The sequence below is a fragment of the Spermophilus citellus genome, assembly GCF_964194105.1.
Source record: "Spermophilus citellus genome assembly, chromosome: 4".
Taxonomy (NCBI): Eukaryota; Metazoa; Chordata; class Mammalia; order Rodentia; family Sciuridae; genus Spermophilus; species Spermophilus citellus.
This window is the reverse complement of record NC_138185.1, coordinates 6,374,759-6,400,548: the sequence shown is the minus strand read 5'-3', so window position 1 is coordinate 6,400,548 and position 25,790 is coordinate 6,374,759. Positions and strand designations below refer to the sequence as shown.

The window sequence follows — 25,790 nt, the reverse complement described above, 5'->3', positions numbered from 1 at the left end:
CTGGGCAGCTGCCCGCTTCCCCGCCCGCCCTGCCCCCGGGTGTGGATGTCCTCACACGGCTGCTTCCCGGCCTTCCCCCGGGACAGGAGCAGACAGGGACACCTGGGAGAGGTGGTGGCAGGGGATGTCCCCCCCCACCTTTCAGAGGGGAGGGTCACGGCCCAAGCTTCAGTGTTCCACGAGCAGTTATCAAGCGCCAGGCTGGGCGTGCTGGCCACACGGGGTGGGCAGGCAGTGCAGCCGCCTGTCCCCGGGGAGCTGGCCTTGCCACTGGGGGAGGATAAAACCCAGAAGTAAAGGTCTGTGTCCAGGAGGTGTGGGTGCCCAAGGAGCGAGAGCAGGGCGGGAGGTGACCTGTCGCGGTGGCTCATCTCCAAGTGGGGTCTGGGGGTCTCTGGGAAGGGGGCCCAGGCCAGTACCCAAAGGTGAGGGGCGTTGCGGTTCCCGGTGGGGGCAGCCCGAGCCAGGGTGGCTTGTTCAGCGCAGGCAGGGAGGCAGCAAGGCTGCCTCTGAGCGGGCCGTCGGGGGACGAGGCCCAGGACGTCCTGGCCCACAGGGCGGTGGCTCTCGCATGCGTGAGGGCGAGGCCCTTGCTGAGTCCTGCAGAGAACCGGCGGCTCAGGGCCGCACCTCACGCTTCCTCTGCTGCTGGGCAGAGGTGCTGGGTCCCAGGTGGGAGCAGGAGCCCAGCGGGGGCAGCTGTGGGGCTGGGGGGCCTGGCCCGAGAGCTTGGGGTTTGGAGGTTGGGCCTAGCAGGATTTGCAGGGATCACAGCATCCAGGGTGACTTGGAGGCTGTGTGGCTGAGACCCCTGGGCCCCCCACAGGCTGAGCCAGACAGGTGGTCTGGGCCCCTCCTCCGCAGGTGCCTGGCCTGCCGGAGGTCTCTGGTGGCCCTGCACTGCAGGGGACCTGTGTTCCTCGTCTGCGCACTGGGGAAGTGGGGCCAGCCAGCCGACTGGGCACGGGTGGGGAGCAGTGGGGGGGGTGCCCAGCCTCACTGGCCGCCCCTGGTTCCCTCCAGTTTCTGACAAGCACCAGTTCAAGAACGAGCAGGTGATGTACCGTTTCCGCTATGACGATGGCACATATAAGGCCCGGAGTGAGTTGGAGGACATCATGTCCAAGGTAGGTGCTCTCCACCCTGACCCATGACCTGATGTCATTTTCAAGGTTGGGGCCTCCATCCTGACCCATGACCTGGCATCATGTCCAGGGTTGCCACCCTCCACCCTGAGCTGACACCTGACCCATGACCCTGACCCAGCAGAGGTCATGCACAGCAGGCCTCTCTCTGTCCAGCGGCCTGTCTTCCCCTCCACTTCCCCTGCCAACCCCACCCCGACCCTGATGTCTTGTTGTGTTGTGTTTCTGGCACTGGGTGTTGAACCCCGGGGCCGTAACCATTGACCTCCGAGCCACATCCCAACCCCCTGTGTCTTGAGACAGGGCCTCTCTAAGTTGCTGAGGCCGGCTTTGAACCCAAGCTCTTCGTGCCTCAGCCTCCCAGTCCCCTAGGATCACAGGCGTGCTCCATGGGACAGCCCCTGCTCTGTTCTGAGGGCCATCTCTGCACTCTCCAGCAGCCTCGGGGCCCCTGAACCGTGTGGCCTGATCCCAACTCCCCTCTCTCTTCTTTCAGGGTGTGAGGCTGTACTGCCGTCTCCACAGCCTCCACACCCCGGTGATCAAGTAAGTCCCCACTTCACTTCTGCCTCTTCTCAGATGTGTGGCCTGGGGCTGGCACCTTCGCCTCTCTGAGCCTCACTTTCCTTCTCTATCAAGTGGGCTAATAGCGGTACCTACCCTGGAGGTTTGTCACAGGATGGAGTGGGCGGTTGTTGGGAAGCACTGCGGTGAGGGCAGAGGGTGTCAACCCTAGAACCAGGGACTGGCTGAGTTTGAATGTGCCTGCTAGTTGCCAGCTCTGTGACCTCAGACAGTCACTCGACACCCCCTGTACCTTGGCTTTTTTCTCTGGAGTGGGGATGACAGGATGTGCCCCGGGGCCTTTGCACTTGCTCTTCCCGCTGCATGGGATGCTCTTCACCCTTCAGACGTGGTGTCTCCGCCGTGCTCTGTGCTTGTCACTTCATTTGGGGCCCTGCTGTCCAGTAGAGCTGCCTACACTGGTGGAAGTGCCCTGTGTCCGTTGTCCCATATGGGAGCACTGGTCACATGGCATTTTCAAACATGGAGATTGAGGAACGTGATCTTTAATTTGACTTAATGTTATTTTATAAGTTTTATTTTTTTTGGATTGAGTTGAAATTAAAAGGGCTGACGCTGGGCAGCGTAGGCCTGCAGCCGGGGCCATCCCGAGTGAGTGGTGGATCCAGCGCTTGCCTCTGCCTCTGCCTCTGTAAAAGGGGCACAGAGTCACTCACAGCTCTGGGGTGCCGTGGGGCTAAATTCATAGGAGGTGCCTTGAGTGGTGCTGGCTCTGTGGGCACCATTGCCATCGAGCGATCATTCCCTATGTGAAGCTTCAGTGGTGGATGCAGGGTCCCAGGGCCACCAGACTCTTACCCCGGCTGCACGTTCCTCTGCCCCATCCTTAGCTCTTGCCGGCTCTCCTGGGTCCCTGGTACCCGACCCTGGTCCCCAGTCCTGCCTCCCGGCTCCTCTGCTCTGCTGCTGCCCTGGGCCAGCCTGGGGAAGTGGCCCCGGGGCCTTCACTAGTGCACCGCGGCTGCTGGGCTCCCGCTTCTGAAGCTGGAGCAGTTCTTCAGCCAGACCCTTCCTCGGCCTCTCAGGCTGGCCTCGGAAACCGGGGGCTACCTGGAAGGCTGCGGGATGGCCCAGGCTGCCGCTGCCACAGGACTCACAGGAGAGACCCGGGGACCTCGCTGGCCACCCTGGCCCCAGAGAGGGGCTTCTGTGTCACCATAGCCGGGATCTTTGAACCTAGGACCGTCACACAGAACAGAGGGAAGGACAGGGAAAGGCTGAGTTTTCTCATGTGAGGGTCCCGGGCTCCTGGGCCTGTGCGCTGAGGCATCTCAGCCAGATGAGTCCTCTTTGAGGATGTTCCGCGGCCCCCGGCTTCCACCACGAGATGCCAGCAGCACCCACCCCGGCTCCTGATAGCCCACGGGTCCCTCGGAGGGCACAGTGCCCCGGCTGAGGTCCTCGGGCGAGAGTGAGAGAGCCCTAGAGCCTAGTGCCTGCGCCCTGGGGGAGGGGAGGCCTGGGGGGACGTCACACTGTGGCTCAGGTGTGGGGTCGGGGCTGGGCCTCTGCCTGGCCCCTGCCCTGCGCCTAGAGATCTCGGCAAGCCCAGGAGGCCCCACTGCGTCCCCTGCTCATCTGTCACCCCCTCCTCCTCGCAGAGACCGTGACTACCACCTGAAGACCTACAAGTCCGTGCTGCCCGGGAGCAAGCTGGTCGACTGGCTGCTGGCCCAGGTGAGGACCACCCTGACCTGGGCGGCCAGCATCTGGCTTTGCCCGAGGAGGGGGGCTTCCTGGAATGTGGAGCCTTGTGTTGCTTTATTTTTTTAAATATATGTGTGTGTGTCTGTGTGTGTCTGTGTGTGTGTGTATATATATACACACACATTTAGTTGTAGTTGGACATTTATTTATTTTTATGTGGTGCTGAGGACCGAACCCAGGGCTTCGCAAATGCTAGACGACTGCTGTACCGCTGAGCCACAACCCCAGCCCCAATTTGTGTTTTTAATGGTGGCCAGGGCACATAGTGCAAGTTTACCTGCTTAACACCTTTTAAGTGTGCAGCTCCAGTGGCATTAAGTACAGGCCTGATGTCCTGCAGACATCCCCCACCCACAGAGCTGAAGCTCTGCCTGTCAAGGGGCAGCCAGCCCTTTGCTGCAGGCCCGCCCCTCCCTGCAGCCCCGCCCCCTCCTGCAGCCCCGCCCCTCCCTTCAACTCCGCCCCACCCTCCAGCCACGCCCCACCCTCCAGCCACGCCCCACCCTCCAGCCACGCCCTGGGCTCTGTCTCTGGAGTTGACTACTCTAGGGACCACCTGAGAATGAAATCCTAGCATATCAACCTTTTGTGACCACCTCATGTCACTTAGCACATGTCCTCAAGTTGTAGAATTTCCTGGGTTTTTAGGTCCCATAAATAATATATATACACATCTTATTCCACTTGTGCTGTGTAGCCAGATACCCAAGACCAGGTAATTGTAAAGAACAGAAAGTGGTTCTCACACCCTGGCACCAAACTGGAGCCTCTTGCCAGGGTCTTCCTTTCAAGAGAGCCCGAGGCCAGCAGAGGCTTAGACATCCCTCCATCAATCTTGCTGACCCTGCAGAGTTGTTTGCTCCATTGAGGTCCAGCGGTCAAGCCCGCCTGCCTGTCCTTCCTTCTTTATGGCTCCTATTAATGGTCACTTAACAGGGTTTCCTCTGGCCAGGCCCTGGCTGGGCTTTGTCCGCTATCCTACCGTGGCCTTCAGCCCATTTACAGAGGGGAGGGATGGGGCCCAGAAAGGCCAGGGCCTGGTTCCAGGAGGCACAGCCTCACCACGGCAAAGACAGGATAGGGCTGGGCCCATCTCACCCCGTCCAGAACTCTGCCTGATTCTGGGAATTTTTCAGGGAGCTCACAGAATGTTCATTCATGGTCTGAGAAAAGATGGGACCCTGCAACATGATAATGGACGAAGGTCCAGTTAAACTGCCGGAGCTGGGCCTGGTGGTGCAGACCCATCACACCAGTGACTCAGGAGGCTGAGGCACGGGAATCACAGATTGAGGCCAGTCTTAACAATTCAGTGAAACCATCAGCAACTTAGTAAGACCCTGTCTCAAAATAAAAAAATAAAAAAGGACTGGGCGTGGGGCTCAGTGGAGAGCCCCTGGGTTCAATCCTCAGTACTAAAACCAAGCCAAACCAAACCATGAAACCAGCTGCAGAGCGGAGCTGTAAGCCAGCCTGAGTAATTGTTAAATTTAGTGTTCATAAAAAGTTCCTTCCATTCAAAAACCACAGTTTTGCTGGCTGGATTTTCTCACACTGAGCAAATGACTGATGACTGCTGTGGAGACTCAATTTATATGTTTCTCGGCACCAAGTAACTTCAAAAGTGGGTTTAGAAAAGTGCTTCACAAAAAATCAGGCTAACAGAATGTCCTTAGTGTGAGCTGTGGGTGTGTTTCAGTGTTTGCTGTAACAGTGGGACCGAGAAATCGGGGGGGGGGGGGGGGTTGCAAGACCCTGGCCTTGGGCTCAGACTTGCTGTCTTCGCGCAGGGCCTCTAACCCCCCACTGCACTGCCCCCTGGGGACTCTGTGCAGTCAGCCCAGAGGCATGCCAGGCGGACCCAGTTCACATCCTGGCTCTGCTACTTCCTGGCTGCGTCACCTCGGGCGGGCCGCTGGTTACCATATCTGTGCCTCAGGTTGCTCACCTGTAAAAAACGCAGCCTGGTGGGAGTCACTGCTTGGCGAGTGTAGCTCTTAGTGCAGTCCTCGCCTCCTGCGGAGGACCCGAGGCTGGCCCAAGTTCTGTCAGCGAAGAAGGCTAAAGAAACCACAGGGGGATTCGCGGGCATGGGACAGTGAGACCAAGAGACAGCAGTGGGGACGTCTGCAGAGTTGGCCTCACAGCTGTGCAGCAGGCAGGTGAGCCTCAGGCAGGTGTGCGGCTGCCAGGTGAGCCCACAGGCAGGTGAGCCACAGGCAGGTGAGCCACAGGCAGGTATGCAACAGGCGGGTGAGCCTCAGGCAGGTGTGCAGCAGGCAGGTGTGCGGCAGGCAGGTGAGCCTTGGGCAGGTGTGCAGCAGGCAGGTAAGCCTTGGGCAGGTGAGCCACGGGCAGGTGTGCAGCAGGCGGGTGAGCCTTGGGCAGCTGTGCCTCGGGCAGGTGAGCCTCGGGCAGGTGAGCTGCCACGTGGGTGCCTGCTTTGTAGTTCAGGTGCTTTGGCTGCAGCCCAGACGGCCCTGGCTTTGGGGCTCTGAGCTTCCCGGGCCTCGCTGCTATGGACTCTGTGGCCTCATGTTTCCCAGACTCTACTTGTGCCAGGGGACAGCCTGCTGGTGTCACAGGGAAAAGTAGATGTTTCCCCAAAGGCTGGGGGTGGGGCAGGTCTGAGGAGTGTTTGGAACCAACAAGACAGGATATGACATCAGAGGCCCATCCCCACCTGGAACCTCAGCAGGAGCAACAGAGAACATGTAATAGAGTGGCTCAAGGGGGCTTCCCCTCCCTCTGGACATCTCCTTATTTCTAACTTGTAGGTTATTCTGCTCCTTAGGACAAAATGTCAGTTGAATGCCTACTGAATCAGTTAGAAATGCTTTTGTCTTCTCATAGTAGGAACTGGACTTAATACAGTAAAGACATTTTCTCTTATATAACTAAATGTTCAGAGTTCACGGTCCTAGAACCCAGCAATGCTATTTGCACCCAGAAATGCACCTTTCTGTTTGGTTCTCTTAGCTTCTTGCTAGTTGCCTCACAATCACAAATGGCTGCCACACCTCCAGGTATCTCATTTATAATGAACTATGGCCCAAAGCCAGCAGCAGTTCAGTTTGAAAGTGCTTTTTCCAATTTTCACATTAGGGAGAAAACTTCTCACAGTCGTCCCTTGACCCACGGTCTTCTGCTTAGTTCTCATTGGCCAGATGGTCCCCTAAACCGGTTTGTGGGTAAATGGACAGGAATTTCTGAGAGAAGCTGGGATTGCTCAGGATTCCTCCCTTGATGCTCACGAGGGGCTCCGGACTCACTACCCAGGCGGGGAGTCTTTTAGTTCTGAGGGTAAGGGTCAGTTCTGACCTGCTCTCCTCCTAGTTCATTTAACCCTCAGAATGGCCTGGGGAAGGTACAGCCCTGATCCGTTTTACTGATGAGGAACTGAGGCTGGGGTTCCCCAACTTGCCTCTGGGCACCAGTCGTAGGACACTGTGGAGGCTGGGGCTGTGGTGCCTCGCGGTCAGCTGTAAAGATACCCTGTATTGATGGTGGCCCTGGTCATCTGTGCGTGGACCACTCCAGCGTGCAGACCTTGGCGAGGATGGGCAGAAACACGGGTGAGGCACTGCAGCTCAGAGAGGTCAGCTGACCGCCGCGGTCACAGTGGGCAGCACAGAGCTCACGCTCTCCCCTCTCCCTGCTGCCCAGGCTCCTAGATGCCCAGGGGACAGGGTTGGTGGGCTGGGGCTGGGGCTGGAGCGAGTGGGACCAGGCCACGGAGCCAGGCTCAGAGGGCATGAGTGTGCCGACGTCCATGTGGCTTGGCAGGACCTTGCCCGCCTGCTCTGCCAACTCCCTTCCCAGGCAGATGGCAGGCGCCGACTGCAGCTGGGCTCAGCGTGGGCAGCGAGGGCTAGTGCAGGAGAGGCAGAGGCCAGGGGTGAGGGTGACAGCTGAACTGGGACAGAGTCCTGGGCCGCCGACCACCCTGAACCTCAGTTTCCCCAGCCATGACCTGGTGGTGGGGAGAGCCAGCCTGCCATGCCTCAGTTTCCCCTGTCAGGCAGCTCAGGTGTGGTGGTTGCTTCTGGCTTGACCGCCCAGACTGGCACGTGCTCGGCACGAGAGGCCTGCGTGGGCCTTCAGACTCATGCAGAGGGCCTTTCCCACTGCCCCACGGCCTTGCATCACCTCTGCTGCCTCCAACCCAGCGGGACCCCTGGAGCGGTTCATTTCATCCCCCAGAGCTCTGGGGTGTGGCGGGATGATCCCCCTGTTTCAGGGGCACAGAACCCTGAAGAGCGGCCTCAAGGTCAGCTTCCCGGCCCTCCACTCCCCTCCCCGCACAGGCCAGTGCCAGGGCCCTGCCCACACGGTGTGAATTCTACTGGGAGACAGACCTTAAACAGAACAGGCCTCAGCACCGGTCACCTGCTCTGAGTCCTTCCCCTAACCACCCTACAGTAGCCCCCAGTGTGCTGGGCAGTGAGAGGGACGGATGGTGTTTCTGGGGAGGACTTGTGGGGGAGGGCTTGGGGACTACTTTTGGGATAGTTAGGGAAGGACTCAGAGCAGGTGACCGAGTGCTGAGGCCTGAAAAGCCCAGGGCGGCACCCTAGGTGGAGGAAAGAGCAGGTGCAAAGGCCCCAGGGGAGTGGCGTGCGCAGCAGGGCAGGAGCCCGAGGGTGAGCCGTGAGTGGGCAGGATGGGGCTGAGGACCCCAGTGAGATACATGGCCTCTGAGCCTGGTTAGCTTGTGCCTCTCCCCACAGGGGACAGAATGCCCCCAGTGGTGACTGCCAACCCAGGATGACAGGTTTGCTCTCAGGTGATGAATCCAGGACCTGTCACTCTAACCTGTGTCTGCCCTGCTGTGGTGAGGGACCTCGCTGGTCACCCGCCCCAGGTCCCTCAGGGTGGGGAGCCCAGGCTGCCCAGAAGTCAGGTGGATGCCAGATGCTGCCCCGCCTGCCTGGCTGTTGAGCTGGGCCTGCGCCACCTGGACCCTGGATGTCCCTCCTGCCATCCTGGCAGCTGGGGGTGGCTGCCTGGGCTGCAGCCCCTCGGGGCCCTCCCTCAGCTGGGCCTGCGCTCACTGGCTCTCTAGCACTGTCTGGCTGGGTCAGTAAACCCAAGGCCAGAGCTGCCCCCACCTGCTCAGGGCCTGGCCTGTGCTCAGCCGCAGCCGCCTCTGATAGAGCAGCGGTGTCCCTTGAACCTGGGAAAATGCCCTCCTCACCCCAGGCTGCTGGCAGGGAGGGCCGCAGAACCCTCTGCCGCTCCTTGGCCAGCTGTTGGGGAGGGAGGCGGCTGGAGGGCCTCTTGCCAGTGACCCCCTCCCCAGCTCCTTTCTCAGTCCACAGACTTCAGGACTGCAGCCTTGTCCCCAGGGGGACACAGCAAGGCTCCAGGCCCCTGCCCCCGCCTGGCTGCTCCCCTGGCTGCCCTGCTCCTCCTGGTTTCTCCTTCCCACCTCTGGGCCTTTGTCCTGCTGTCCTCTGCCCAAGTCCCCCGCTGCCCTTCCACTCTCTCTCCGCCACTGTATTGAGATTATCTGGGTTGCAGGCAACAGAAATGATGTTGGATAATTTAGCGGGGGTGGTGGTGGCAGGGGACAGGGCTCCTTGGGAGGAGGTGGGGCAGACCTGGGAGCCAGGCGCCAGGGAAGTCTGAGGAGGGGGAGCCCCGGGGACCACCTCAGGGGCCGCTGCTGGAAAGAAGCACACACCTGCCTCCTGTCCTGCCTCCACCCCTCAGGTGTCCCGCACCTGGGCAGGGAGGTTCCTGTGGCCCCGCAGGATGGTGACTCCTTGTCTGGCCCTGGGGTGGGGGTGTGTCCTGAGCACGGTCCTGCTCAGGACGTCTGCCAGGGAGGGTCGGCTGGGACAGAACCCTACAGTGCCCTGCGCACTGGCCTGTCCTCTCCAGGCTTCCGGAGGGAGACGGGTCGCCCAGGTGGCCCCGAGAGGAACCACATCCCCTGGTTCTGATGGTGTCAGCTGGCAAGTTTTCAGTTGCAGGGACAAAGCCTCAAGTGGAAGGGGACTTAGAGGAGCAGCGTGGATGAGGAGGTGTGGGCGGTGGCTCTGGCGGGATGTGGCTCAGAGTTGCCAGCTCACCTAAGGCCACTGTGCCCCTCTGTTCCATGCCAGGGAGACTGCCAGACGCGAGAGGAGGCCGTGGCGCTCGGCGTGGGCCTGTGCAACAACGGCTTCATGCACCACGGTAACCCTTCCCCGGCCTCTGCCCAGCCCTCCCTGCCCGCCTCGCCCGTCACTCAGAGCGCGACTCCTGCTGCCCGCCAGCCCCCTGCGTCGTTCCGGGGGCCCATGTCAAGGCGGCCTTCCTGCCTGTGGCTGAGCCCACGTGGCCTTCCAGACTCATGGTTCTGTTCTTCTCCAGCCGGTGCCTGTTGTGTCCCAGGCTCGGTGCTAGATCCTGGGGACAGCAACGAGCAGAACAGGTCCCAGCCGTTTCTGTGTGTGTCCCAATCAGAAAGATCACATCTTCTGGATCGTTCCAGGTGGTGCAAGTGAGGAGGCCTTGGACTCTCACTCTGAGCAAGGCAGGAGTCCCCAGAGGTTCTGAGCAGGAGGGACGTGGTGACTTGGGTTTCTTCTAGACCCTTCTGGCTTCAGTCTGTGGGGCGGGGCAGGGGCCTGGAGGAGGTCCAGGGCAGGGCCACGTGGCTAGGGCCAGGCGGTGGCACAGAGGTGGGAGAGTGTTGGGTCAGGAGACCCTAGGCCTCGGGCCCTCGGCTGGGTCCTCCCCAGCTGCCGCTCTTCTGATGAACTCAGCTTGGAACTTTCTCTTGAAGGGCCAGGTGGCAAGTGCTCTCAGCTCTGCGGGCCACAGGGTCCCTGTCACAGCCACTCTCTGCCCTTGTAACACAGAAGCAGCTACACACAGCACTGAACCAGCTGGGCATGGCCCTGTGCCGTCAGACTTTATTTAGGGAACCAGGGGCGGCCACCGTGTTCCCGCCCCAAGGCCTGCCTTCTGGCTGGTGGGCGGGGCGGGACCTGCCTCTGGGGGGCTCCCCGCTGGGCCTCAGTTCCCCAGCTTTCCCGGGAGGCCTTGCCATCTGCCATGGTTTATGGGTCCGGGCTGCTTCCTGCTGTTCGTTTCCCCGTGAGGCTAGGTCACCCGTCTGCCCTGGCTCAGTGTGCCCAGAAGCTGCCCTTGTGCCTCTGAGGCCTCCCAACAGCTCTGCTCGCCCACCAGCCGGCTGGGCCGGACCACTTGTTTGTGGGGAGGGTAATTAGGGGTCCACCCCCGCTGCTATTCCAGGAAGGCTGCTGGGAGAGGACATTCCGCAGGGGGTCCCAGCAGTTTGGACGCTCTGGAGGGTGGGAAATTGCAGGGTGCGGCCCTGTTCTGTCCCTGCCACGACCTCAAAAATAGGCTAAAATAGGAAAAAGAGCCCGAGCCCAGGATTGCGGCCTTGGCCAAGTGCAGGGCAGGCACAGAGTGGGGCTGGCGGGACCTCCTGCAGTGGAGCTGAGCTGTCCCAGAGAAGTACCCCCAGGCTGGACCCCTCTCATGCCAATACAGGCTGTCTGCTCTTTTCCCTGTGGATGAGGCTGGACGTGCATGTGGTCAGGGTCAGCAAGGGTCCAAGCAGGGGACCTGACTCCAGGTCTGTGTGGCTCATAGAGCCTGGCCAGCGGCCTCCACAGAGAGGTGTAAGTTGGGCCTCACCTGGGGATTCCCTGCCTTTTCGGGACACGCCAGCAGGACACAGCACTGCGTTCTCCTCCCACTCCCGGAATTTTCTAGCTTCATGTTTACAGTAGAGGCCAAGCCAGCCCGCCCTCCTGGCTCCCCACTCTGGGGGAAGTAGCAATTTGTGTGTCTGTTTTCTCCAAAGAGGTGATATGGTGGCCAGACAGGTAGGGTCCTGGCGAAGTGTCCTGGGGACTAGGAAGAGGAAACACTTCCTTTGTCTTCTGTTCAGCTACCAGATCCCCCGTCTTTAGGGGTGCGTCTAGGCAGCTGGTTCTCCTGGCCGCAGGGACCCGCTAACCTTAGGCAGCTGGCTACCTTAACCTCACAGGCCAGATTCCCCTGGCTTATTTCACCCAGCCCTCGCTGACAGGCCCGGGGGGCAGCACAGGGAAAGGAGGGGCCTGCGTGGGGCCCCAGTGCGGCTGCTGACCCTGACCTGGATGGATTTGTCTATCGGCCTGGGCGTTGGTCTTTCCACCTGTGGAAGGGCTGCAACAGCCTTTCCATCTGCCCAAGGGGTAGACGAGCTAAGCACAGCCACAGAGGCCTGGCCCGGAGGTGCCTGGTGACCCTAAGCCATGGCCTCGGGCTGCATCTGGTTTCTTGTGTGTGTTTTCCTGGCTCATCCTGGTACAGGGGTCAGCACTTTTTTCTGTAAAGAGTCAGATAGTGGGAATTTAGGCCCTGTGTGCCTTGTGACCTGTCACACCTGTCCAACCTTGGCATTGTGGCTGGAGAGCTGCCAGCTGCAGACAGTGTTGGGGCTCTTTCCAATAAAACTTTATTTGTAGGAACAGGTAGTGGGCCAGACGTGGGTCCTGGAGCCTCAGTTTGCCGACCCCCTTGGTTTGTGTCCGTACCTGCCTTAGCCCCGAGGTAGCGTGCGTGTGCTTGGCCGACTGTGGCTTTACTGTTCACAAGCAGGTCTTCCACCCCCAGGAGTCCTGGTGTGTGGTGTGAGGTAGGGGTCTGGCTTACTCTTTCCCGAGTCAGAGTCCCATCCGCAGAGGGCTCCGCAGTCCTTTACGCCCGTCACACCCTGAGCAGCCAGGGGGTTTGGGACACACCAAACCTGTGTGGGGCTAGCCCAGCCCTTGGCTGCCAGGTGGCAAGTGTGGCTGACGTGTGGCTGTGAGTCTGACCGTGGCTTGTGTGTCTGGGTCTGCAGTGCTGGAGAAGAGCGAGTTCAAGGACGAGTCCCAGTACTTCCGCTTCCACGCTGACGAGGAGATGGAGGGGACCAACAGCAAGAACAGACAGCTTCGCAATGACTTCAAGCTGGTGGAGAACATCCTGGCCAAGCGGCTGCTGGTAGGAGCAGGCTGGGCCCGGGCACCGTCCTTCCCAGGCCTCCTGTGGGATTGGAGGTGGCCGGAGGCCAGGTCACTGCATGGCCCAGGCGCCCTCCTCACACAGGTCCGGGGTGCTGGGCGCCCTCCCTGAGTTCCAGCTCCACTTGTCTTCCCGGCTGCTGCAGCCTGGCGCTGTGCCCGGGGACGGCCTCCCAAAGCCACTTCCCTGCCCCCCAGAGCCTGGGTCTCAGACTGGCGCCTGCCTGTGTTCAGTGGCTGTCGATAGCTCTGCAATTCAGGGAGGTCTCACAGCTTTGCAGGAAGTTGACCCGCCTAGCCCCCCAAATCCTGTTTCTCTGTCCACCAGTGAGCACCAGCCCCTCCAGATGCGTGGTCCCAGTGGGTGGTGGACAGGGGCTCAGAGCGGTTCGCTCACCCTGCCCAGGTCAGAGCCGGAGTCGGCCTGGTGTGGAGATGCCCAGTGCCTTCTGTGGGTTCCATTTCTCCTTCCTCTCCGGGGCTCCCGTCACACCCAGGGTGGGCTGCAAGTGCTCAGCGTGGCCTAGGGGACTCTGCCTCTCCCCTCCACCTCCGGTGCTGTCCTCGCCAGGCCCCAGCCACCTGAGCCCTTTCCTCCCCCTTCAGTGCCTCAGGGCCGTGGCCCGTTGGCTGCTGCCTGGGGTCCTTCCCCACTCCCATGTCCAGCCCTCAGCTCCAGTGTGGCCCTCAGCCATCCAGGGCAGGCCCCGGCCCTTAGCTACTGTCCTGTAGTTCAAGCTGCTCACACCCCTGCACCGCGGTGGATCCCGGGCTGGCCCTCCCCTGCGGTCAGCTGCAGAGGGGGACTGTCCAGTCCGTCTTGCTGGGGAGCGTGTCTGCCGTACCCACGGAGCGCTTGGCGTGTCTGACCGGCGCGGCTCCCTGGATGTTGTTGCATGGCTGCGCCCATTTCCCTGTGTCCCCAGGAGCCCCAGCACCTGCTTCCAGCAGTAGAGGGCTGCTGCTCCTTGAGCTGCTTTTCCACTCCCACAGTCATGGGGCTGGGTGTCTTGGGTCTGCTTTATTCATTAAGTCATTTATTGAGCACCTGTGGTATGCCAGTGGATGGGGAGACAGCGTGTAGAGAGGGGACTGTCCCTGGGTTTGCAGGAGGAAGGGGTGACAGATTGAACACACACCAGGCTCTGGCGGGAGCCAGGTGGTGCCCTCACCTCAGGTGCCTACTGTGTGCAGGTGGGGCTTGTATTTGGCCTGGTCTGGCTGCTGTGCTGCAGGCCCCTCATCTGCACCCCACCCTGGTGGCCCTGGGGCATGAGGAGACAGCAGGATCCCAGTCCTGTGGGCATCAGGGTGGGGTGCCCTGGGCACCTCCTGCCTGACCGGGTCTGCTTCGGGCCCCCAGATCCTGCCCCAGGAGGAGGACTACGGCTTCGACATCGAGGAGAAGAACAAGGCCGTGGTGGTGAAGTCGGTCCAGAGGGGCTCGCTGGCCGAGGTGAGGCCCAGGGCTGCTCTGGCAGGGGCTTGTGCAGGTGGGAGGGCAGCTCAGCAGGTCTGGGGACGAAGGCTGGTGCTCTCTCTTGTCCATATGGGGAAACTTGGCCCAGGACCCCTGCAGGTACTAGGGAGCCGGATGCCCTGGCCGCTCAGCGCTGTCCTGGTGTGGCCCACCAGCGCCCCCTGCTGGTGCAGTGTGGAGGCCCAGGACACACTCAAGTTCTGAATCGGTTTTGGAATGAGCTGCGAAGGTGAAAACCTGAATATTGGTGGCTCGAGCCGGAGGGGCTCATTGCCCCCTGGGCATGGTCTGGAGGAGAAGGGATGGGAGGGGATCTGAGCCCCAGACTCGCAGCTGCTCCTGGGTGGGGAGGTGGGGCTGCAGCTGCCAGGCCAGGCAGCCCAGGCTCCCAAAGCCCTTTGTGAGGGGCAGTCACGAGGTGGCCACCCTGTTAGACCCCCTGCCCCACCCAGCCGGGCAGGCCACCTGTGGCCCCTGTAGCTGGGTCCAGACCCAGGCCCCGCGCCCTGCAGGGCTTCCCTGGGGGAGCCGCCTTGGCCCGCTGGGCTGTCCCTGTCCTTCACTGTGGATGGCAGTGTTTGCACTCACACGCCTGTCCTCTGCTGCCCCCAAGATGGCCGGCCTGCAGGTGGGCAGGAGGATCTACTCCATCAACGAGGACCTGGTGTTCCTGCGGCCCTTCTCAGAGGTGGAGTCCCTCCTCAACCAGTGCTTCTGCTCCCGCCGCCCCCTGCGCCTCCTGGTGGCCACCAAGGCCAAAGAGTGAGTGACCCCGGGCCTGGTGCCCAGCCTGATGGCATGCTGAGGAGGGACCAGTGCTGGGACTGGTGGGGTGGGAGCTCTGTGGCCTGGGGGGTGGCCGTCACTGAAGCCACCATGGGACACGCTGCCCCTGCTCTTCAGTAGCCTCGGCTGGGCCGAGGGGCGTGGGCCTGGCATGCGGCCCTGTCAGCATGGACGCAGCTCCTGCCCTTCATGGGCTCCTGGTCAAGTGGGGGACAGAGCAGGGGACAGAAGTACACTGGTCGGGGCGTGAGATAGGTCCCCAGCTGGGGCAGCGAGTGAGCCATGGAGACGCACAGAGCTGGCCTTAGACTGCGCTATGCAGATAAGGTGGGCAGAGAGGTCACCAGGGCTCCTCATGGGGACTTCTGGGGGAGCAGGGCTCCAGGCAGAGGAAGCAGCGGTACCTGGGCCTGTGGTGGGGCCGTCTCTGGCAGCTGTGAGGCCCAGCAGGGAGGCCGAGGGGTGCGGACGGGGTGGGGGAGGCCAGCGGGACAGGGCGGCCAGGCCTGTGGGGCCCTGCACCACGGTGAGCCCTGTGGAGAGCGGCTGGAGGTTCCGACGGGTGCGGGGGCTACAGGGGGAGAGGGAGGGGCGGCGGGACAGATGAGGTACAGGGGAGAGTCGTCCATTGAAAAGTCATGCTGGGTGTCTATGCCTCTCTTTTATTTGAGGCCAGCGCTCTATTGCCGGGAGGGGGGCGTTCTGATGTGACAGTTTCAGTAAAAGGCCAGCTCGTTCAGGGAGATCTGAGCACGGTTTGGCCCGTGCAGGTGGCGGAGCTGGCCAAAGGGGAGCCATCTGCTTGACTTCCGGAAGCACCTGGGGTTTGGAACAGGCTTAGGGGATGGCTTTATCTGGCACACGAGGGGACGTGTCAGAACAGGAGGGATGAAGGCAGGCCTGGGGACATAGCCTGGGTGGGCGTGTCCAGGACAAAGGACGCCTGCTGCCCACCCTAGCAGGTGTGGCTCCTCTCTGCTGTGGCCCCTCTCTGCTGTGGTCGAGAACGGGCCCCAGCGTGTCTGACACTCGGGCTTTCCAAGCCCTCTCTAGGGGACTGGTGGGTGTTTTGGGGGGACAACACCAAGGTGTGCTGGGCCACTTCTCACCCTGCCGTCTACGATAATTGAGTCAATGTCCACGGGGGTGCTGGCCTGGCCTCCAGGGCTCCTGGGTGTGGGGGCAGTGCAGGCAGGCCTGTGGAACTTTGGGGCTCTTGGCCACTGAGGATTGGTGGCGTGGACTCTGGGTAACTGGCATGTCCCCTCATGTGGGACTGGGCTGCCTGGTGCTGCTCTTGTTTTGGGCTGAGTTTCCCAGAAGCCTTAGAGGCAGGGGCTCCCCCAGGTGGCCCCAGGTTATGGGGAAGGATGCTGCTTTCCTATGGCCTTACCCTGTCACTGTGCCTGCGGCAGGACCATCAAAGTCCCCGACCACCCAGAGGCCCTGTGCTTCCAGATCCGAGGAGCCGCCCCGCCCTATGTCTTCGCCGTGGGGAGAGGTGAGCAGGAGCCTGGCTGACCAGCAGCAGCTCTGGGCTGGGGCTGTCTGTGTCCCCGGAGTTCAGAGTCGCGGGGACCGTGCACCCAGCTCTGCCGACCTGGGTGCCACTGGCATTTTTCTCCCTTCCTGAAGCTAAGACTTGGGAACACTAAGCACACGTGGGCGGACCAGCCTGAGAGACACCAGGGAGCCCTGGGGACCACGGCAAGGTGACGGGCGCTGTTCGTCCCTGAAGCGGCAGCGCTCTCCAGGCTCGGCCTTGCGGGGCAGGGACTGGCCCTGGAGCCAGACTGGGCGTGTCAGGAGAAGTCAGGGTCCCACAGAGCCATGCCGCAGCCCCAGGGCCACCAGCTGGAGGCCTCTGCTCTCGCAGCGCCTTGTCCTGGAGAGGAGACGGGCAGGTCTGCAGGACTGGGCCCAGCATTGTATCTCAGGGCTTCCTTCTAAACTCTAAAGGTCACTTTTGAGGTCAGAGTCATACCTCTAATATCTGTTCACTGAGAAAGTGAACAGAGGGCTCCCGAGAAACGGAGAGCATTTTAGAGTGAGCTTGTGATTTATCTTTGAAGCAGTGATCTGTGACTGCGGGTGACTTGCCTCCTTCTCCAGAGGACATCTGGCAGGACTGGAGATGTTTTCAGTGGTCACAACTGGGGAGGATGTGCCATTAGCCTCTAGGGCAGACCGGAATGCAACTGTCACCCTGTAGTGCCCAGGGTGGCCCTACAGAGCCGAGCTCCCTGGCCCAGGTGGCGGGAGTGCAGGGGAGAAGCCCTGCCCTGGAGCAGCCGCAGCGTGTACTGATCAGCTGTGGTAGTGTTCGTGGGTGTGCCAGCAGCTCTCCGTTACTATAACAAAATACTCAAGACTGTCACCCTACATGGAGGAAAGGTTGGCTGGGCATGGTGGCACATGCCTATAATCCCAGCAACTCAGGAGGCTGGGGCAGGAGGATCCCAAATTTAAGGCTAGCAACTTGGTGAGACCTTGTCTCAAAACAGGCCTGGGGCTACCCCCTTGGTCCGGCTCTTCGTGTTTCCTCCACCTCTGAGAAAGCACCCAGCTGGGTCCAGGCCTTTGGGGACATTCCAGGTCTACACCGTAGCAGTGGGTGAACCAGCCAAGCCCAGCAAGGCTGCCATGTTCCCGAGCCCTTGCCCAGAGCCGGGCTCGGTGCTGGATGCCTCCTGTGCCAACTCCCTGGTCTCTCAGGAACCTTGTGAGTGGCTTGATCCTCGTCCCCTCTTAGCAGTGAGGACCCTGAGCCCAGCAGGTGGAGGAGTCCTGAATGATGGTTCCGTGGACAGCAGGGTGTGCCCTTGTCACCTGCCCACACAGGCAGAATCTCAGTCTTTGTCTGCAAGTCACATCGTCCCCAAGGCCCCAGGGGATGCGGGAGGAAGGTGCACCTGGCGACTGGTAGCGCCAGCTCGAGGCCCGGCTTCTGGCCAGGTGGCCTCGAGGCTGCCGATCCGCCTGAGCCTCTGCTCCCCGGCCACACGGGCTGACCCTGGTGCAGGACCACGGGTTGTGCAGGACAATGAGGGAGACGAAGCTCTCGAGTGACCTGAGCCTGGATTCAGACCCGGCTCCTCTGTGTGTGGCCTTGGCTAGCTGTCCCCTCTGAGTCTGTCTCTTCTGTGAAGTGGGGTGCCAGGTCCCACTCTGTGCACTCGGGGGCCACTGCTGGCTCCAGGGGGAGGTGTGGCCAGGTGCCTCCGGTGGCCTGCCTTGCCTGCTGCACCCCGCCGCCCTGGCCCTGCCTCAAGCGCTCCTCCCCCAGGCTCCGAGGCCATGGCTGCTGGACTGTGTGCCGGCCAGTGTGTCCTGAAGGTCAACGGCAACAACGTGGCCAGCGAGGGTGCCCAGGAGGTCCTGGAGCACTTCCAGGCGTTCCGGAGTCGTGGAGAGGAGGCGCTGGTGAGCGGCCGGGGCTGGTGCCCTCCCTGGGGAGACGTGTGGGCAGCACAGGGGGCTCTGCCCAGGGCACCAGAGGACTGGCCCCATCCCCCACCTGGGTCCCCAGCTCTGGGATAGGGACAGGGGCTCTAGGCAGGGTGGCATCGTCCACCCCCTCTGCTGTCTGTCTAGGTGTCCACGGCCAGACTGTGACTTGGCCTGGGGACACTCCCTCCCCTGGCAGTGGTGGGGCGGGCGCCATCCAGGCTGAGGGCAGGGCGTTCCCGGGGCCTTGGGAGCTCCAGGGACATCTGGAGGCTCCTTTAGGGCAGTGTCCCTAACCGGCCCAGAGCTGAGCGGGTGGCCCCTTGGCCCTGTCCCCTCCTCCCTGGCCGTCCCTCTCACAGCGGCTCCTCCCAGGGCCTCTACCACTGGATCTACCACACCCATGAGGACGCCCAGGAGGCGCGAGCCAGCCAGGAGACCCCCGGAGAGGACCTGGGGGCCCTGGAGGACGACCAGCCAGACTCTGGTAGGGGGAGGCAGGGTCGCGACAGGGACAGGGCGGAGTCCTGTTCTGTGCCAGTGTCCTGCCCACCTGTGGGACTGGGTGTGGGGGGCAGGTGGGCAGGCTCTTCCAGGGCGGGTGGACGGCAGCAGGCAGCAGAGGCAGCCAGCGCCGTGGCACGGGCTCCGGCCGCCCTCGAGTTGAGGCTCCCGTTGCGTGCGGGTGCCAGGGCCTGGCTGCGTGGCGCGGCGCCCTCCTCAGTGTCGCCTGCCCCCTGGCTTCCAGCCTGGCCCCTGCTGTCCCTGGGCCCACAGCTGAGTCTGCGCGAGGACGGGCCGGTGGTCAGCCTGACGGTGGACAACGTGAGCCTGGAGCACGGCGTGGTGTACGAGTACGTGAGCACGGCCGGCGTCAAGTGCCACGTGCTGGAGAGGATCGTGGAGCCCCGCGGCTGCTTCGGCCTCGCCGCCAAGGTGCTGGGCAGGGGCCCTCCTGGAGCCTGAGGTCCAGTCCCTGTCCCTGCACCTGGCGGCCATGGGCCAAGGAGGCGACTTGTCCCTTAGCCTGAGTCTGCAGCATGGCCGCCGCGGACCTGACCTGGGGTGCTGGTGCAGCCTGGACCCTCCCGGCTCAGCGGGTGCTCAGCGGCCACTGCTGCTTCTGCAGGTCCTGGAGGCCTTCGCTGCAGAGGACAGCGCCTTTGTGCAGAACTGCGGACGGCTCATGGCCAGGAGCAGCACCATCGTGACCATGCCCCACTTCGAGTTCCGCCACATCTGTGACACCAAGCTGGAGAGCATCGGCCGGAGGATCGCCTGCTACCAGAAGGTAGCTGCGCCCCAGAGGTCTCCACCGCTGGCTGCCAGGCGTGGGACCTCACCTGGGGTATTTTTTTGTCAGTGTCAAACTCCAGTCCAACTTTGCTTAAACAGGAAATTTTATGGGTTTCTGTCACTGAAGAGTACAGAGGTGAACTTCAGGCATGGTTGTATCCAGGCTCTCAATCGGATATGACACTATTGCAGGAGTACGGCCACTCTCCGTCCCTCGGTTTTGTTCCCCACGTGGCTTCACACTCGGGCCGTGAGGTGGTGGCCCTCATAGCTCTGGCCTGAGCGCTATCAGAGGGAGCTCTTGCTGGCCCTGTCCTAGTCCCTGTTGGGGGGAAGGCAGCCCTGCCTGAACCTCAGAACTGAGCCAGGAGAGACGGTTCCTTGAGGCCAGCTCAGGTGCAGCAGCTGACGTGGAGAAGTGGGTGCAACTAAGTCCTGAGGCCCCCACGCCCCGGCCTCTGCCTGGCCCAGGAGGGGCAGTGTGGGGCAGTGCTTCCCATTCGGAGGCCCTGCTTCCCAGGGGTGGCCCAGAATCCCCGGTCCCCGCTCACGGTCCGTGCCCCCTCTGTTCTCAGTTTGCAGCTCAGCTGAGGAGCCGGGTCAGCCCCGCCTTCAAGCAGGCAGCCCTAGAGCCCCACCCCCTGTGCGGCCTGGACTTCTGCCCCACCAACTGCCACGTCAACCTCATGGAGGTGTCCTACCCCAAGACCACCCCCTCGGTGGGCAGGTCCTTCAGCATTCGCTTCGGACGCAAGCCCTCCCTCATCGGCCTTGACCCTGAGCAAGGTACCTGCTTGTGTCTGTTAGAGGTGGTGCTTAGACTCACACTCTGGTACCTCAACAGAACCGTGTCTAGGGGCCGACAGTCCAGGCCAGAATGGTGGCTCCGTGGTCATTAGGAGTCCAGGCCCTTCTATCTTTCTGCGTCACCATGTCTAGAAGGGGTCTCTAACTTTCAGGGTGCCTCATGGTGGAGTATGGCTGCTGGTGTGCCAGCCACCATGTCTGCATTTCCAGACAGGAAAAGCCAACCGTGGTTAAAGGTGTATTAGCATCAAACTGAAACTGTTTTCTTGAGGTAACTTAGTGGATCAAGATTCTAAAAAGGGCAGTCGGGCGCTGTGGTGTGCACCTGAAACTGAGGCAAAGGATCACAGAGTTTGAGTACAGCATTGGAACTTAGTGAGACCCTGTCCCGAAATTAAAAAAAAAAAATTAAAAAGGCTGAGGTAGAACTCAGTGGTAGAGCATTTGCCTGGCCTGCACGAGGCACTCAGTTCCATCCCTGGTACCGCCAAAAAAAGGAAAAGAAAAAGAAAGTTCTGGCAGGGAAGTTCCCTCTCCCGGAGTTCTGGGAGTGGGTCTGCTTTCGCTGACCTCCCGCCTGCCCTCCTCCCCCGCAGGCCACCTGAACCCCATGTCCTACACCCAGCACTGCATCACCACCATGGCTGCCCCGTCCTGGAAGTGCCTGCCTGCTGTGGACGGGGACCCCAACGGCCAGGCTCTCAACGACAGCCTCGGGCCCCCCAGCGGGGCCCTGGGCCAGGAGGACCGGGGCCTGAGCTTCCTGCTGAAGCAGGAGGACCGTGAGGTGCAGGACGCCTACCTGCAGCTCTTCACCAAGCTGGATGTGGCCCTCAAGGAGATGAAGCAGTACGTCACCCAGATCAACAGGTGAGCCGAGGCGGGGCCGCGGGGAGGCGGGGCCGCGGGGAGGCGGGGCCGCGGGGAGGCGGGGCCGCGGGGAGGCGGGGCCGCGGGGAGGCGGGGCCGCGGGGAGGCGGGGCCGCGGGGAGGCGGGGCCGCGGGGAGGCGGGGCCGCGGGGAGGCGGGGCCGCGGGGAGGCGGGGCCGCGGGGAGGCGGGGCCGCGGGGAGGCGGGGCCGCGGGGAGGCGGGGCCGCGGGGAGGCGGGGCCGCGGGGAGGCGGGGCCGCGGGGAGGCGGGGCCGCGGGGAGGCGGGGCCGCGGGGAGGCGGGGCCGCGGGGAGGCGGGGCCGCGGGGAGGCGGGGCCGCGGGGAGGCGGGGCCGCGGGGAGGCGGGGCCGCGGGGAGGCGGGGCCGCGGGGAGGCGGGGCCGCGGGGAGGCGGGGCCGCGGGGAGGCGGGGCCGCGGGGAGGCGGGGCCGCGGGGAGGCGGGGCCGCGGGGAGGCGGGGCCGCGGGGAGGCGGGGCCGCGGGGAGGCGGGGCCGCGGGGAGGCGGGGCCGCGGGGAGGCGGGGCCGCGGGGAGGCGGGGCCGCGGGGAGGCGGGGCCGCGGGGAGGCGGGGCCGCGGGGAGGCGGGGCCGCGGGGAGGCGGGGCCGCGGGGAGGCGGGGCCGCGGGGAGGCGGGGCCGCGGGGAGGCGGGGCCGCGGGGAGGCGGGGCCGCGGGGAGGCGGGGCCGCGGGGAGGCGGGGCCGCGGGGAGGCGGGGCCGCGGGGAGGCGGGGCCGCGGGGAGGCGGGGCCGCGGGGAGGCGGGGCCGCGGGGAGGCGGGGCCGCGGGGAGGCGGGGCCGCGGGGAGGCGGGGCCGCGGGGAGGCGGGGCCGCGGGGAGGCGGGGCCGCGGGGAGGCGGGGCCGCGGGGAGGCGGGGCCCTCGGCCTCACTCCACAGCAGGGGAGTGAACTTGTTGAGGGGAGCTGTCCTATACACAATGGGCTGCGCTCATCAAATGCTAGGGCCACTCCTACCCCCAAGGTGACAACCCAGAGTGTCTACAGACATTGCCAGATGCCCCTGGGGGCCATAGTACCCTTCCAGCAGAGCAGTGAGTGCTGCAGCCTCCTCAGGGAGGCCGAGGCACTTGGTGAAAGCCTTGGGATCTTTGTTCTTTTAACATCCCAGGAAGATAGACAGCTGGACCTGAGGTCCCCCTTGCTGTGACACAGCAGGGCGCATGCAGCACCCCCTGTGCCAAGGGTGGGCACTGAGTGTCTGCAGGGCAGCAGGGTGGGGCAGAGCAGGGTTGATGGCACCTCTGGGATGGGCAGGCCAGAGGTGGGCCATTCTGCATGACAGTGACCCCTTTCTTCAGCAAACGTGGGGGAGGAGACAGGACGTAGCCATTAGGACCCTGGAGACCAGCCACCAGAAGCAGCCTCTGGATGGGGCTGGGGCCCTCCTGGATGTGGCCCTCTAGGAGATGAAGTAGTACATCACCTGCCTGGAGGGGACGATTTTGAGAGTGTCAGGAACACTTGAGCAGGGACCGGTACTAAGGGGTCTAAGGAACTGCTGATTCCGTTCTGCAGAGTGAGAGGCACATGGTCACCTTAAGACAGGGTGTCTTCCTGGAGCCTGTTGGCATTTTGGGGGGGTCATTCTGTGTTGTGGGCCGCCCTGGGCACTGTGGGTGGGTGGCAGCGTCACCAACCTCTATCCCCCAGAGGCCCTAGCACCCCTTGCCCCTGTGGTGACAACCCAGACCATCTCAAGACGGCGTCCAATATCCCCTGCAAGGCACATTGCCCCTGGGGGAGATCGGAGGCTGAAGAACCCTGTGCTAGAGTCACAACGGGGATGGACAGGGTGACTTGCTCTCGAGGCTCTCTTAATCCTCAGGGCTGGGAGGGGGGGCTGCAGCGACAGGTGGACCCCCTCGTGCTGCGCCCCTGCTGCAGGCTCCTGAGGTCCTGTCGCGCTCTCTGCCTCGTGGGTGGGGACTTCTCTGTGGAGGCCGCGGCTGCAGGCTCAGGAGCCCGAGGCCTGGGCTTTACTCCTGGCCTGTTGGCCGTGTGACCTCAGGCTGCCTCTCTGACCCTCGGTTTCCTCACCTGCAGAGCGGGGCCAGTTGTGACCCTGATCTCCTGAGAGGCGGGATGGTGGCTAGCCTGGGCTTGTGGGTCGCCGTGAGGCCCAGCACTGTGTCTAACATGTGGCGTGTCAGTCCCCACCTCCCAGCCTTGAGACGCCTGTGACACCATCCTGCTGCGCAGGTCGAGTCTCATGAACAGTTTGCCTCGGGCCTCTCAGACAGGAGGTGGTGGCGTTAGGGTTTGAAGGGGCTGCGGCCTGGGCAGGAACTGCCTTTTGAATGACTTTTCCTTGTGCGCGTGTTTACCTGCCATCTGTCCCGGGTGCTCTTGTCCGTGGTGGCAGAGCCCAGGGGTGTCCGAGGCCCTGCGGCCTGCCGTCTGGAAGCCATGCCCTCTGGGCCATGTGCAGAGCCCCAGCCCGTGCGCAGAGCCAGGCCAGGAGCCGCCAGAAGGCGTGAACCTGCGCTCTCACCCTGGCAGGGCTGCGGGCGGCTGCGCAGTTGTGGTTGCCTTTCCAAGGGGTGACACAAAACCCTGGACAGCTACCTGTGCAGGATCAAAGGTCACAGCTGGTGAAGCTGGGGCCTGGGCCTTTACCTGGAGCCCTTGCCCTGCAGGCTGCTGTCCACCATCACGGAGCCCACCCCTGGCGGGGCCTGTGACCCGCCCCTGGCTGAGGAGGCCTCCTCCTCCTCACTGGTCAGCGAGGAGAGCGAGATGGACAGGACCGACCATGGGAGCATCAAGAAAGTGTGCTTCAAAGTGTCCGAGGAAGACCAGGAGGACTCGGGCCACGATACCATGAGCTACCGCGACTCCTATAGGTGGGCATGGTATGGGTGGCCCGGGGCTCGGTGGGACGGCCAGCAAGACAGTGAGCCTCTGACCATATGGAAGTTGGGACCATGGACGTTTGGTGGAATGCGGTGGTCTGGCCCTGAGACCTGCCCAAGGTGCATCCCAGAGAGCCCACCCAGGTCCCCGCCCAGGCTGGCGCTTCCATCTGGCCTGGTAGACGCCACCCTTTCAGCCATACGTGTCCCAGTGCAGAGGAGAGGGCTGATCTGCCCACACGGTGTGCTTCAAACTTGGTTTAAGACCTGTGGTTTCTGCCAGGCATAGGGATGCACGCCTGTAATGCCAGAGCTAGGGAGGCCGAAGCAGGAGGATCCCAAGTTCAAGGCCAGCCTGGCCAACTTAGTGAGGCTCTGTCTTAAAATAAGTAGATGATAGGTAGGTAGGTAGGTAGTTAGAGCTGGGGGTGCATCTTAATGGTAGAGCACCCCGGGGTTCAGTCCCCAGCACTACAAAAATGAACGCTATTTATTTTTACTTGATCTGAGGAATAAGTCTGTTTCTTTTTCTTCTGAGAGGCCGTGAGCTGTCTTGCCACTGGTTAGATTAATTGTAACGACATCAGTGAGGCCTTAATTAGCGGTTACGTAGATTAGAACTCAGCTCCCTGTGCTAACTCTGCCTGGCTGCTGGTAATTCCTTATCTCAGCCTAATGAGCCCCGGACCCCCTGAGAAGGGCCTTGTCACCTTCAGCTGCAGCCAGAAGGAGTCCTAGGCAGCCAGACCCCTCTGGTGGGCAAAGCCCAGGGCTGCAGGGATGCGGCCAGCGAATGCTCCTCTTGTCCCCACGGGACCTGCCTAGTCCTTGTGCCCAGTTTCCTGGAGTCTGTAACCGGGTCGTTCTCGCTGCGTGTGTGCCTGTCCTCGGAGCTCCGAGGCCAAGGTCCCTCGCGTCTCTGGGTTTTCCTTCTGAAGTTCCTGTTCCTCTGGTTTTTCATTGAATTGTCAAAGAGCGTGGGGTGGAATTTTGGAACAGTTGCTCCTGATTCCTTGAGTTCCTTTTGGTCAGGTGAGTGGTGGGTTGTGCCCAGAGTCAGGGTTGTCCCTAAGAAGAGCCAGGCACTCGGGAGCACTGGGGACCTTGGACAGTGGTGACAGCTGAGTGGAAGCAACTCTCCGCTCTGTTTCTGTGCTGGGCCATGAAGCACTTTCCCCTGGCGGACCTGAAAGACCCCGGGCTGGTTGTCCCCTGGGCTGGGGCTTGACCGTGCTCTGGAGCGGGTCTGGGTGCGGGGCCAGGGGTGCGAGCGAGGGTGACTCGGCCGTCTCGCCCCAACGCAGCGAGTGCAACAGCAACCGGGACTCGGTCCTGTCCTACACCAGCGTGAGAAGCAACAGCTCGTACCTGGGCAGCGACGAGATGGGGTCCGGTGAGTGGGCCGCCCAGCGGGGAGGGTCCTGGCCGGTTGGTTAGTGGGTGTCCTCCCGCTCTGTTCCGTTGTTTGGAGTTCATTGCTTTGAATCGCATGGAGCCTCCTTCTGTCTGCTGGTTTGGCAGGTACTTAGTCAAGCACCTCTCACGCACCAGGTGCTGGAACTTAGCAAAGCTAAGATCCCCACACAGAGCAGATAGAGACCTCGGTGCGGTCGTGCACCATGGCCTATGGTTGCATGGGATGTGTGGGTGGTGGGTGCTCTGAGGTCCCACGGATCCCTGGAACCAAGGGGGCCCATAGGGATGACCATGCACCAACCCAAAGTTCAGACAGCACAGGAAGGTTTAAAGAAGCCAGTGA

At 62.5% G+C, this 25,790-nt stretch overlaps 1 protein-coding gene across 1 annotated transcript in view; it reads left to right on the top strand.

Moving 5' to 3' along the window:
• The window catches only part of PREX1 (phosphatidylinositol-3,4,5-trisphosphate dependent Rac exchange factor 1), a 135,047-nt gene that overhangs the window by 95,922 nt on the left and 13,335 nt on the right, over positions 1-25,790 (top strand). The window contains exons 12-27 of the mRNA XM_081289861.1: positions 1,024-1,127; positions 1,642-1,691; positions 3,332-3,407; positions 9,548-9,620; positions 12,292-12,434; positions 13,818-13,910; positions 14,548-14,696; positions 16,136-16,221; positions 18,007-18,143; positions 18,543-18,654; positions 18,916-19,103; positions 19,297-19,458; positions 20,039-20,249; positions 20,867-21,140; positions 23,816-24,022; positions 25,336-25,424. Coding sequence (XP_081145987.1) covers positions 1,024-1,127; positions 1,642-1,691; positions 3,332-3,407; positions 9,548-9,620; positions 12,292-12,434; positions 13,818-13,910; positions 14,548-14,696; positions 16,136-16,221; positions 18,007-18,143; positions 18,543-18,654; positions 18,916-19,103; positions 19,297-19,458; positions 20,039-20,249; positions 20,867-21,140; positions 23,816-24,022; positions 25,336-25,424 — 2,154 coding nt within the window. The remainder of the gene's footprint in view (positions 1-1,023; positions 1,128-1,641; positions 1,692-3,331; positions 3,408-9,547; positions 9,621-12,291; positions 12,435-13,817; positions 13,911-14,547; positions 14,697-16,135; positions 16,222-18,006; positions 18,144-18,542; positions 18,655-18,915; positions 19,104-19,296; positions 19,459-20,038; positions 20,250-20,866; positions 21,141-23,815; positions 24,023-25,335; positions 25,425-25,790) is intronic.